Source organism: Rhinolophus sinicus, linkage group LG14 (genome assembly GCF_036562045.2).
Source record: "Rhinolophus sinicus isolate RSC01 linkage group LG14, ASM3656204v1, whole genome shotgun sequence".
NCBI classification, from domain to species: domain Eukaryota; kingdom Metazoa; phylum Chordata; class Mammalia; order Chiroptera; family Rhinolophidae; genus Rhinolophus; species Rhinolophus sinicus.
In genome coordinates this window covers 16,164,476-16,178,771 of record NC_133763.1, presented here as the reverse complement: position 1 = coordinate 16,178,771, position 14,296 = coordinate 16,164,476, and the positions used below count along the sequence as shown (strand labels likewise).

The 14,296-nt window shown below is 36.5% G+C and overlaps 1 protein-coding gene across 2 annotated transcripts in view; it reads left to right on the top strand.

Moving 5' to 3' along the window:
* NKAIN3 (sodium/potassium transporting ATPase interacting 3) overlaps nt 1-14,296 on the top strand; it is a 533,326-nt gene that overhangs the window by 241,505 nt on the left and 277,525 nt on the right. For both annotated transcript variants that reach the window (XM_074319272.1, XM_074319271.1), the window contains exon 2: nt 7,727-7,864. In XM_074319272.1, the coding sequence (XP_074175373.1) occupies nt 7,727-7,864 (138 nt within the window). The remainder of the gene's footprint in view (nt 1-7,726; nt 7,865-14,296) is intronic.

Below are 14,296 nucleotides of genomic sequence, written 5' to 3'. Positions count from 1 at the left end.
AATGATTATTGTGTCTATATATATATATATTTATATATATATATATACATATATATATATATGTATTTATTATAATATATAAATGTGTATTTATATATGTGTATTTATACATGTGTATATATGTGTATATATGTGTGCATTTATTATATATATGTGTATTTATTATAATATATATTGTTATTATATAAACTTGGGCCAGACTGGCTGGTCTCCAATCCTGGCTCTGCCAGTTACCAACATGGCATCCTTGGCAATACCCTAAACTCTCTGAGCTTTGGCTTCTCATCTGAAAATGATAGAACCTATTTCACTGTGCTGTTAATATAAATAAGACACTTAAATCTGTGCCTGACCCACACAAACACACACACAAGCATATGTCATATATACACACACAGACCCATATATTTGCTCTTATATAAGGATATTTACAAAAATAATGTTCATAATGAGGGTGGATTGGAAACTGAGTTTCATATATGTGTGTGTGTATGTATTTCGTGTGTGTGTGTGTGTGTGTGTGTGTGTATAATAGTTCACCTCAAAATTATCAGGTATCGTGATTTTTGTAATACCTGACAGTCAAAGCATACTCTGGACTTTAGAGAGACCAACAACTACAAGTTCTCTTTCAACTAATTCTTCTTGAAAAAGTCAGACTATCTTGAATTTAGTTAATATCAGTAGAGTAGCTTGAATATAAAAATTGCTACCTAAGTGCTAAGTGTTGCTATTAATTATTTAGTATCACTAGACACAGCCCAAGTGATTTTTCCTCATTATTGACCTAAAAGTGATTTTAGGTCTTATTTGTAGCATTTTCATTTCAAATAGGGTATTACAAGGATATACGATATTGCCCTAATATACTGGGGGTGCCAAAAAAAAATGTGTACACATTTTAAGAAATGTTAGCTATGCTCAGGCAGTAGCTCGCCATAATCTGAAGTGTCTGGACGCTGATGGTAACCACTTTGAGCACCTCTTGTCATTGCGGAAGTCAAACATGACTTGTATTCATCTTTTGTTATCAGTATCTATTGAGTATTACGATTAATACAGTATTTTCCTTTCTTAAAACATGTATACATTTTTGGCACCATATATATATATATAGTGGAAATATTTATCTTTACCTTTCCATGGTGCCTTGTTGATATAGCTTTACAGATACTTTTGCAGAGTTAGCACTATATTTACTTACCTCAAAATCCTAATTTTTTATCACAAAGTTTGAATTTCAGTGCTACTTTAATGAGTTGTTATGGAACGAAGACTTCCTCTGGGTGCAGGAACATTTGGGAGAAGTACTGGTCACCTCAGTGGTGGGGTTGGTCACAGTAGGACCTGGAATTGATAGTAACACTATCTCAGATATGGTTTTCTAGGGTTGAGAGAGGGGCAGGGGTGACTCTGGGCTCTTCCTGCACTGGTTAGAGCCTAGCTGAGACATGTACACATCTCACCACTGGACAGGATACCGTAACTAAGGTAGCTCTAAATTGAGAGGACGGAAAAATAAAAAGTGTGTGATAGGTAGAATACTGGCTCCCAGGATTTCCATGTCCTAGCGTTACATGACAAATGGAAATTCAGGTCACAGAAGGAATTAAGTATTCAGCTGAAGTTAAGATGGAGATATTTTCCTGGATCATCCAAGAACGCCTTGTGTAATCACAAAGGTCTTTATAAATAGAAGAAGGCGGTAGATGTGAAGAAACAAGAGGGATGGCAACATGAGGACACAACTCATTGTTGCTGGTTTTGAAGATGAAGGTAGAAAGCCACGGCAGTCTCTAGGAGCCAGAATAGTCAAGGAAAGGAAATCTTCCCTAGAGCCGCCAGAAGGAATGCAGCCATGCCAACACCTTGATTTTATCGCAGCAAGACCCACTTTGGACTTCTGAATTATAGAAGATAATACACTTCTGTAAGTTTTTAGTAATTTATTAGAGTATTGGATTGGCAACAGGAAACTAACACACAACTGTTGGCACTTACCGATACCATCTATATGCTTGATGTGCATATCCTAATATTTATCTGCAAGCTTATTATCTACATTTGATAAAGAAATTGCAACTTGACTAAGATAGCGCACCTGGTGAGTTTCTGAAAGGTGTAGTTTGCCTTTTCTGATGGACAGAAGGAGGTTTTGCTTCACTTAGAAATGGGTGCGGTAGGAGGAAGGATTAAATCCTGAAACAGTCCACTATGTTTCTATTTCTATCTCTTGTGATAAAGCTTATTTCAAAGTATAACCTCATTAAGCAATGAATGCTTTATTATATGATTTCAGAGTACTATGGAAGAAAGAATATAGGATCAGGCGTAAAGATGCTAGTCTCATTGCTGATGCTAAGTCGCTATTTGTTCTGAGTTTCTTCACCTATCCAATAGGAATAGTGATATATATCCTATTCTGTTAACATCAAATTAGATGAATAATATAGAGGAATTAAAGTGTTAAATAAAGACATACCTAGAGTAGTACTATCCTTTCAGGCTTTAGACCACTTTTTTAATACATTAGCTTATTCTCTGACATATTGAGAAGTTGGTGAAATAATTGTCACTTTACCAATTGATATGCTAAGTCAGTACACAAAATATACTACATTTCCTGAGTGAATTTTTGGTCCGTAAATGCCCTTCACATGCAGTCTTTCAGTTCATCACCCTTCACAAATCTGTCCATTTGCAGTACAATACCTGTTCATTTTTAGTAAGAAACTTTCCTTGATATTTTACGTACTACCTTATTTCTTCAAAAAATAGATTTGCAGCTCAATATGTAGCTGTTTTCTGATGTCCAGTGTTGCTTATTTGACTGAGTAGTTTATAGCTTCTTTATTAAACTGCAAGAGTAGGAAATGCCCATCCAATTTCCTTGAGATATAGGGACTCAAATAGTACAGACAGAATTCAAGAAGCCTTTTCCAATGTTCTGGAGACATTGTTTCAGTTAGAAAAGCTAATTCAAGGAACAACGTAGACCATCACACTTGGCATTAAGGATACACTACCCTGAGCCTTCATGGTCCCACCTTCCCTAGCTGCATATACACTAGAGGTTGTGAAGGCCACTGGAGTTGGTACTAAAAACCAAGCAGCAGAAAAAGGGGGTACATTAAACTTCATTTGGCTTTATTCATTTCACTAAAGGATCAGTTTCTGATGTCCCTGGAATAGCCTTTGTCATCTCAGCCCTACCCAAAATAATACAGAAGCTTGCAGAAACTGTGAAGCCCTCCACACTGTTACTGTGTTCATTGGCTGAGCCAAATCATGAGCAGGGCATATCTAGAATTCCTGGATCCATCCAAGTCTGTGTGCATCCTAATGCTTGTTCACATGTCTGTAGACACCTAGAAACGTCTCCAAAATAGCACTTGTTTTAACATAGTGGTAAATCTCCGGGTTATTAAAACGTTTTATGGCACATCTCTATGAAGTAGGATGTTGATACAAATGCCATCAATCCTTTTCTTTTTTCTTTCCTTGGAGCCATGAAAAAACATTCACGAATTATAGCCTAAAATACAAGATCACAGTTTGGCCGAGGCCACATCTACGAACACAGAAATAGGGCATCATCGACCGTAAGCATGAAAAGTCTGTTGGGAGTTGAGTCGCTATGAGATTTTAGAGCAAAGGAATTAAGGATGATGGGGGTGGAGGGAGCTAAGGGCTCTGAGGCCTTTCCAGACGTTAAGAAACCTGCTCCAGTAACCCGAAACTTATTGAAATGGCCTGGGGTATATACATTTAGCTAATAAGAATGTTAATTAGGGCTTTTAAATTCCAACTTTCAGGAAAGATTTGAATCGTCTCGGTTTACCTCCTTACCTCACAAATTCCTGGATTACAGGTTGTACAGACAAGGGGGTCAGTCATACAATATGCTTGAATTTCAGTCTTGCATGAAACTATCATTTGATCAAATGCCTTCTTATGATTCTGCCAACATGAGTAACCTTGTTTTAATATTTTTAATGTCTCTGCCTCCAGTGGTCAGGGGGAAAGTTCAAGAATGAGAGTAAAAGGCAGCTCACCATTCTTACTGTGAAGGTGAAATCTTCAAGGGTGCTCACTCCTTAAGAACGAACATTGTTACCCAGGTTTCGTTTGGGCAAAAGCTTATTGTGGAGGCCCGGCCTAGATAATGCCCAGGAAAATGTTTGGTCACCTGGAGTTTTATAGCTCTTTGATTAAGTGTGAATTAATTTTCACAATGAGTAATAATTATGAGCAAGTATGCAAAATACCATGTGAGGCATTAAACTTAATACATGGCTCAGGAAAAAAACTGTATTTTAAACGTACTTCTATTTGTCTCTATATTGCTTGGGCATAAGCTAAGGAAGCAGAGACACTTCGTAAGCTCTTGGGAGTATGGGCTGTTAAGATTCAGAAATTTAGAGGAAGTATTTCACCTTGGAGCCTGATTAAAAGAAATGCTTGACCCTGCAGGGAAATGTTTAAAACACTCCCTTCCCCTTGCCATATACATAGAATTTAGACACAGAATATTCAGCCTCTCCCAAGCTCTCTTAGTTACACTTTTATGGTCAAATGATACTTTACATTTTGTTCCATAACCATAATGAAGACTTCCGAGCTTTCTGCGGCTTGATTCAGAAAGTTACATTATAACGAGTGTGGAATATTTTTCATGTGGTCCCTCGTATGAGCCAGGGTTACATTTCTCTCCTATAGTTCCAGTGTCCCCATCCCTGTGCCACTTGGGGAGGGTGTTTCAGTGACTTCTTCATATTTACATTCAAAATCACACCCCATCTTAATTTTCTTGGTATCTTTGAACTACGCTGTCTTTGCATCGTGGATTTGGTCTACCATTCTTTCTTCTTTCCTCACTTCCTCCTGCCTTTCCTTCCATTTTATTAGGGTGCTGATTGCCTTAATTCTTTTTTAACTTGTTAAGAAAAGAAACATATTCTTTTTTATCCTAGTCTTCCAGCTTCCAGATTCTTATCTTTCACCTCGAAATCATTCCGTTTTTCTTCACACCACTGCTTTCTGTTCAGTTTTGAGCCCATGACTGGTTGGTTTTGCTCTCTCTGGAGTGTCTTGCTAATTTCATATTTTCTTGAATTCTCTACCTCAAGTTCTTCAAATGTCTCATGCATTCTCTTCTTTGCTATGGCATCTCTGCGATATCCTCTTTGAGCCCTCCATCTTTCTGCTGTCATCTGGACTGGTTGCTTTCCATTCATGCTCCATTACACATCTGATCACTTCCTCCCACTTCTCTCCTGGATCAGATTTTCTAGAATGCCAAATTCAGCGGTATACAGGTAAATGTTTAACAATAGGCTCACATTACAAATAAATAAAACCCTGACTTTTAGCCTTTCCGAATGACCATGCTGTAAATATTCCCATAATGGTGGATGTCAATTTCCCAACTTGAGATCAGGGACCTTGGAGTTGGAAAGAGATGCAATCCATCTGGGATACCAGACCAGTGCCAGCAGCTTCAGCACACCAGTGGGGAGAACCATTGTGACAGAGCTATTTCTAAAATATATCTATACTTTTTCAGAGTTAACAAAGCAACCAGGATATCATTTAATTTCACTTAGTGGTTCTGGGCCATTCTGGGTGTCAAGCTTGAAAGCAAAAAGTGGTATCTCTAGAGATTATGACATATAGAGAGAAGATATTTGCCTATAAACTAAATACCTAAATAACTTAACATGAAAATTAGATAAAAGAATTAAGTAAAAAATGCAATGGTGTTTTATTTTGAAGGGCTCTTTGCTGTTGTTAGTTGGCTTTTTAAAATACAACAGTCAAATTGCATTGTGTTTATGGTTTGTAGTTGTTATAGCTGCCTCTCCTCTGATCCTGGATAAGCTCCCCCACTTTGATTTTCTTAATGCCCTTGTGTTTGTGTCCTTATTTCAAGCCACCATAAATCCATTTTTAAGTAAGTTATCAGAGAATAAACATTAATAGAGACACTGTCTCTTCAATAAAGAACGTGGATTTTCTAGTAAGTGGTGTTAAATCGGCTTCTCTTTCATTATGCATGTTTTCTTTAATATCATAAAAGAGAGTGCTATCCATGCGCTTTCTGACAGAGGAGAAAATGGGTTTTTCTCTGTTTGAAAAGTTCACTGTAAAGGGTTTTGTGATGTGCCCACAGCTTTTAAAATAGGGTTGCTTTTCAGAATGAATTGCCTGCAGCTGCTCTCCAGGGTTTCTTTTTTTCCTGAGCACATCCATCCTGTTTGAATATTAAAAAACCAGAAACAAAAATAAAACACCTGCATATTTACATCACTAATGGGCCAATAAATAAAATTCTGCATTTTTAGGGGCGGGTTCCTGGGAACTAATTAATCACAAACAGAGAAAAAAGGGGTTGAAAATACAGTGCGTTGCTCTGATTATTTTGTGTTTTAGCCATTTCTGTGTGTCTTCCCATTTGGGAGTGCAGGAGATGGTGACAAGTGACTTACTATTTAGGAGATACCCATGAAATGAATGTGGTTCTGGGGTGACTGTCTTAAGGCATTTGCTCTTTTGTCTTCTTCTCCATGGCTTACTGAAATGAATCTTAACCAAGGTAGATTCAGCTTACTGGACAGTGGACATTTCTTTATGTCCAAGGAAATTAAAGCTATTCAGGCATACACCTGCCACATAACTAGAAAAATACCTCGGGTGCTATTTTCACTTCAAATCTGCAGTTTCTAGTGCCATCAATATGGCTAATGGTTGGATCATTTTATTAGAATTACTATTTTATCAAAGTAAATCTAGAAAACTGCTTGAAATGCATAAGACTAGTGTCCAAATACAGCAGGTGGAATTATAAAATTTTTAGATATAGACTACAATAAATATTATTTGTACATGATATTTTGGCATTCACTGGACTATATTGAATTCACCTATCTCATCATAAATGGTTTAAGTGTACATTTTAATACATTTTAGAATTATTTAAAAATGTACTTGTGTATCCTGCAAATAAGATAAACTGTGGCATGTCTAAAATTGTTATGGCCCATAATTTTTATCTGGGTATTTAAAAGAGATTTTACCTAATCTAGTATGAATTGTCATGTAGGTATATGATCTCAATTTAATATGATTCAAAGGGACTATTTAACTGTAGTTTTACAACTGGGCCTTGCGCCGAGGGTAAGTAAATAAATAAGCTTCATTTTGAAAAAGTGGTTAGTTGTTATTATCAATGACAGTCTAATGAAAGGAGAAAAAAAACACGCAGAACATTTGATTTGTTTCACAGAGGAAGGCAGGGATGGTAGGAGGGTTGCTTTTCCAATTCTAAAACTCAATGCAAGCCTGGAGTTATTGTCCCAAGTATGTTATACTAAGACAACCATTTTACTAAAAGTAATGATGATTTTCAGAAAATAATGGTGTCTTAAACTATCTGTCTGGATTTTCTACCCTAGAAAATTATTTAAGGAGTGTATCTCCTGCTCTCCAGACAGGTTTCAAATCAGTTTATACTTGAAGTCCTAATAGTCAAAGTTATCTTAGTATGTTTTCTGAGACAAGTTGCATAAAACAGCACATGAACTAGGTATCACAACTCTAGGGAAAAGGACGTGCATCAGTGTGATTGAACTTGAACATGCAGACTTGTCTAGCCATGAACTAAAGATGAATGTGGTACGCTTATTCGTGCATTAAATGCTAACGGGCTCTTTTCTCTTTGTTACAGCTCTCAGCATTAGAGAGGCAGATCTTTGACTTCCTGGGCTTCCAGTGGGCACCTATTCTTGGAAATTTTCTACATATAATAGTTGTCATACTGGGTTTGTTTGGAACCATTCAGTACAGACCTCGATATATCGTGGTGGTAAGTCTTATTTTTTACCGTGTTTCTTCGCATAAACACTACAAAATTGCTGTGAGAAGATGAATAAAATAAGTTGTTCCCTCTGTTATGATGTGGTGTTGCTGGTCTAGCCTTCACATATTGAATTCTGTTAAGAGATGATTATCTGTGAAAAACACGACACAGTGAATGTTTAAAATGAGAGCAAAGCAATATGACTGTAAGAGTCCTAGTGAGACTCACAGTGTAGCTGAATTCAAGTGTCACAAGGAATTTTTCTTTTAATTTAAAATGGGATATGGGATATGGATAGAAGAAGAGGTCTGTTGAGGTCTTGATATTATCATGAGATATAAATATGCATTAACTATCATTTCAATTGACGTGTTACCCTAAAAAGCAAACCTACCCAACCATAATTATTTATTGACTGAAAACAATAATCTAATTTAATTTTAATTGATTTAGGACATTATTAATACATGTACAAAAGGTTATTTAGTACTCACCTCTAATGTGTTTGATACGGTATATTATTGAATATTTCTCCATTTTGTTAAGATAAATTTGAAACTTGAATCCATACTCCAAACTATGACAATCATGGTCAGCACACTCTACATTGATAGACCATTAATGAGATGTATGCTGTGCTCTACAGTCAAATGAAAGTTATTCTCAATAATTAGTTTTCTATAAAAAGGGGGCAATATTTTAGGCTACATGTAAAATAAATCTGTGAGAACTAACAAGCATATATAAGTAATTGTAAATTAGACTAATATACTCTAAAATGCTCATTGAGCCTAAACAAATATACAGTATTCAGTAGAATTACTAAATATTTTCTTGCAAAGCAGTAGTAACATTGCCTCACTGGAAGAAACCCTAGACTTTAAAATATGCCATCTCAATTTTGATTTAATTCAGTCACTCCTATTGAAAAGAATAAAGTCATACATTTTTTTATAAATGCATTAATTCTCTATTTTGAATCTCAAAATTGGCTTTTGGTTAGTATCTTTCATTGTATCACTGAGATGAAGGTCAGGGCCCACAGCACAGATTCTGCACTCAAAATGGCCACCCTGGGATGCAAGGGAGTGTTTGAAGCCACTCAGCTGGCTGGAGGGGCTACACGATTCCTGCTTTACTTTGCATCTCTGTATGACAGCCTCTGCTAAGCCACAGTATAATCCACTAGAAAGGTGTTTCATGGAGTTAGACTTGCAGTATAAAATGCTTTAATATGCATAATATCAAACTATTACTGGATTTTATGTTCTAGTTTGTTGCTATGAACACAGAGCACTTTTCCTCACTACAGACATTTTATGTGATGATGTTGGTGTTCTGCTGAAGCACAAAATTCCAAATGACTATGAAACCAATGGCTTCTGTGGAATGAAGTGTTTGGTATATGTTGATGACGTTATCTAGTCCTATTGTTTTTACCCTCTAATTTTTAATTTCTTTTTCGATTATAGTTAACATACGATATTATATTAGTTTCACGTGTACAACATAATGATTAGACGTTTATGTACCTTACAAAGTGATCATCCCAATAAGTTTAGTACCCATCTGACACTACACATAATTATTACATATTTTGACTATGTTCCCTATGCTGTAATTTACATCCCCTTGATTATTTTTATAACTAGCAATTTGTACTTCTGAATCCCTTTCACCTTTTTCACCCAGCCCCCAACCCCACTTCTATCTGGCAACCATCAGTTTGTTCTTTCTCTGTATCTGTGAGTTTGTTTCTGAACATTAATTTTACTCACTCTTCATATCACTACTGTCTTAGTTGAGGTTTCTGCCTTTTATTTCCTGTACATGGACCTTTTGCTTGCTCTCAGCCTTCCTCCCTTCCAGCATGTCTTTTGTACTTTTCCTGAATCACTGGTTTAAAATTCCTTCAATAAGTCCCAGTAGGATGAAATCTAGGAATATTCTTGGTTGAACTACCTAACCAAACTTGGGTCTCACAATCAATCTTTTCCTTCCTTCCTTCCTTCCTTCCTTCCTTCCTTCCTTCCTTCTTTCCTTCCTTCTTTCCTTCCTTCCTTCTTTCCTTCTTTCCTTCCTTCCTTCTCCATTTCCTCCCTCCCTTCTTCCTTTTGATCTTCCCTCCTTCCTTTTTTATTTACTTATTCATTCCAACCTTGTTTATTGGGTCTCTGCTATGTATTTGGAATTGAATTGTATTAGGTATGGGGTACATTGGTGAGCAAACACAGACATCTATTTTCTGCCCTCTTCCCTACTTATCCACAGTCTAATGAGGGGAAGTGTGCCTTTATAAAATAATCATCCACATTAATGCAACTGTTACAAGTGTTATAAAGGAGCACATGCGCCACAAGATGTATAATGGGGACATCCATCTGGCCCTGCAGAAGTGACTGTGTAGCAGGGATCTGCAGTAAGTAGGTGTGAGTTCACCAGGGGAGAAGGGACTGAAGGGGGTTCTGGGCAGGAAACACGACAGGGAACATAGTAGTAGGATGTCGCTAGCACTAGTTGCCATTCACTCATTAAGCATTTATTGAGGACCTGCTATATATATTGTGATAGGGTTGGATAAATAAAAAAGAATGCAAATTGCAGCATCTCTGCTCTCCAGTGACTCATTATGTAAGGAGTGAGGAGGCACAGGGTCCAAGGGTCTCTGGAGGTGATGCAATGACAGTGGAAGGAGACTGAGAATAGCAATGGAGCAGAGGCCTGGGAAGGGTATGAGCGAGCCTCTGACACAGAAAGAGCAGAGTTTGTGCACATCAGCATCCCATATGCTCTACCCCTACCTGCTCTCCAGCCTCGCACTCATGTAGCCTTGCCTGGTTTGTGCCCCGGCTCTAGCAACATTTTCTCCCTCGTATGGTATGCACGCTTCCTTCCACACATTACCTCAGGCCAACCACACTGAGTTATTTGTATTTTCCAAAGACCACATGCTGTTTCTTGCCTCCATAGTTTGCACACACTTGGAATGTCCTATTCTCCTTACCCACTTAGAAAAATTTAATAATTCTTCAACTAAATGGTCACCTCTTAAGAGCCTTACCTGACAGCCCAACTCTGAGATAAGTGACACTTCCTCTCTGCTCTTGTAGATCCTGCTGACTCTTTCTGTCCCAGCACCCTACACAGTCACCATCCTTGCCTCCAGCCCATTCCAATCAACAGTGTACTCCCAGGAGGCAGACCATGCTTATCCATTGCTGAGATCTGACAATTAAGTTTGCAAACTTGTTGCAACGATGTTGCTAACCTTTTTTGACATCAGAGGGATTATTCGTTGGGAATTTGTACCAACTGGACAGACAGCTAACCAAGTTTACTATTTGGAAGTACTGAAAAGGCTGCGTGAAAAAGTTAGACGACCTGAACTTTTCACCAATTCATGGCTCTTGTGTCACAATAATGCACCAGCTCACAGGGCACTGTCTGTGAGGGAGCTTTTAGCCAGTAAACAAATAACTATATTGGAACACCCTCCCTACTCACCTGATCTGGCACCCAATGACTTCTTTCTTTACCCAAAGATAAAGGAAATATTGGAAGGAAGACATTTTGGTGACATTCAGGACATCAAGGGTAATGTGATGACAACTCTGATGGCCATTCCAGAAAGAGTTCCAAAATTGCTCTGAAGGGTGGACTAGGCGCTGGCATCAATGCATAGCTTCCCAAGGGGAGTACTTTGCAGGTGACCTTAGTGATATTCAGCAATGAGGAATGTAGCACTTTTTCTAGGATGAGTTCGTGAACTTAATTGTCCAGCCTTGTCGGTCTATCCCAGTATACATGGGCCTTTAAAGATGCTTAATACTTGAGTGAACAAATAATAAGTGAATTAAAGGATATTGGATGAAATGGTTTTACAGGGTTAACTAGACAGCGCTTTCTAGTCTCGGCACATGTCTGAGTTCAACAAGAGAAACTGGCATTACTGCCTTGCTTATCTCAATATGAATTTGAGAATTGACATCAAAAACTAGTGTGTACTATTCCTCCTGCACCTACCAGGAGCTCACTTACTCCTCAACTTATTTTTTTCTAAGAATTATAATGTCATGAGCTCCTGCCACTGTAATTAAGGAGTTCCCACAGCAAAGATTATTAGAAAAATTCACCCAAATCAGAAAATGAAAGAGCAATAATCCCCCTTGGGTACCATCTCTCCTGAAAAGGTACAATTTACTGTTTCTATATATGTTTTTAGAACACAAAAACAGCTTTGTCATATGGTACTCTTACTGATTAAAATTTATTTTAACAAAGGTGCAAGGTGGTTTATATACATTAGGGGATACCAAGTCTAGTTGAAGAGTTTAAATGGACCTTTTGTGTTTCTTTAGCTAGAGACAAAATGAAGCAGAGAGTGGGTTGTGAAATCATAGTTAGCAGTCATAAAATACTGTTCTAGAATCAGCTGTTTACTTCTTGGTCAGATTTTTAAAATGTTACTTATGAATTCCAAAATAGGATTCTGCCCTAGAATTATTTAACTATTGTTTCATGGGCAATACCTTAATTTAATCAACAGTTTTACATTAATTTAAATGCAAAAGCATTAGCAATTTAACATTTGTTTAATTAAGATTAACCCTGAAGTTAAAATTAAATCCAAATTGCCTTTAAAAATTAAAAAGAAAGCCAAATAGGTCCACAGTTTAGTGATTTGGACTTTTATGCAAATGCTCATGTGCAGACGACTGCAACTTGCTTTTATTTGAATTATTATATAGGAAAATTTCCCTATTATGTCATCATAAATCTCCTTTCTGAACTACTGCTCAACATGACAGGTAAGAGTATTAGGTTTCCATTTAATTGGTGCTAGATTTAAATCCTCCTCCACCAGTTATTATCTGTGAAGACTTAGGACATTTATTTGCTTTCTTTGTGCCATATTTCATTTGTAAAAACCTCACTAGTAGATTGCTTTTAAGAATTATATTATATAATGCATGTGACTTGCTTAATATAACCTAACAGAATAAGTGCTTAATAAATGATTGAGCTGTTTAATGTTTAATGTCTTCTTTTTTTTCTAACATATTTTACGTAATATTATATCTGAGTGATACACATGTGAATGAATGAATGAATGGCCTTTCTGGTAATTGGAAAACAAACAAGCCTCAGGAAGTAAACATAAATCATGTTATAGACTAATTGCTCAATGAGGAAGAAATAGACTGCAAGACTTCTAAAGTTCATTTCAATAAAAAATGCTGTAATAGCCTCGTAAAACTGGGAAATACTCAGGAAGTCACATAGAAGACATGAACATTTAAAAAAAATCTTTATAGATTTTGTGTGAATTAAGATTTAAAATATGTGTACTAAACTTAAGCAAAATAGGATAAATAAATAGGTAGATAGATAGATAGATAGATAGATAGATAGATAGATAGACAGACATATAAATTATACAGAGTGGTTTATTTGTTTGTTTTTCCATTGGGAAGTTAAGTATTCTGTACTGCAAATATTAATATATTTATCCGGATGTATAAGCATATAGGGAGGCCTCATGACAACCAAAGTGTATTTGTCAAAAATGGAGTCTTATCTCTTTCTTTATTCTTCTTTCAATTGACTTAGAGATAAAATAACCCACATCAAAAAGAAGACATATGCTGTCCTAGTACCTCCTGCCTAGGTAAATAATTATGGATGTGTTTATATTGCTAGAGATTTCTTTCCCTTTATCTCTATGTACAGACTTGTGTTTCAGGCACACATTGAGGTATACAGATTTTATGTCATAACAATCAAAATTCAATTATACACATATTTTTGTTCCCAACGAACCAATGTATTATAAGAAAGAAATTTATAATATTACTTTAACAATGATGTTTGTGTCATGTGTGACACATTAATTGCTACATACAAAAGAAACCATCATTTCAAAAACACTGCCAGTTATAGGCTATAGATGAATGAAATAAATTTTTGGTAAATTAGTAATTTGGTGAATAGGTCATTTGTAAATTGCAAAATTTGGTAAAATTTTAACTTACAAACTAATCTATAGTCCTTTTCTTAAGATCTTTTAAATAAAGCCTATCGTGTAATTCTTAAGTATTCCAGCTCTGGAGTCAGACTCCGAGTTCCATCCCAACTCTGACACTAAGTGATCAATGATTCCCTTTCTACCTCAGTTTTAGTGTGATGACTGAGAGACTTGATCTATGTATAAAGGGCTTAGCACAGTACCAGAAATACAGAAAGCAGCAGAATAATAACTCTCGTTATTAAGAATTGAGCAGCTGATTATCAGGTTCTACTCAGCCTGGGAATTTTATCTTTCAAAGTTCAGATGTGGCATCAATAGTACAACTTGCGAGAGAGCCTGAATGCACTTCGATCGCGACGTTTATACTATGATTTTTAAATAGATTTGTTTTGTGAATACATTTGTTATAA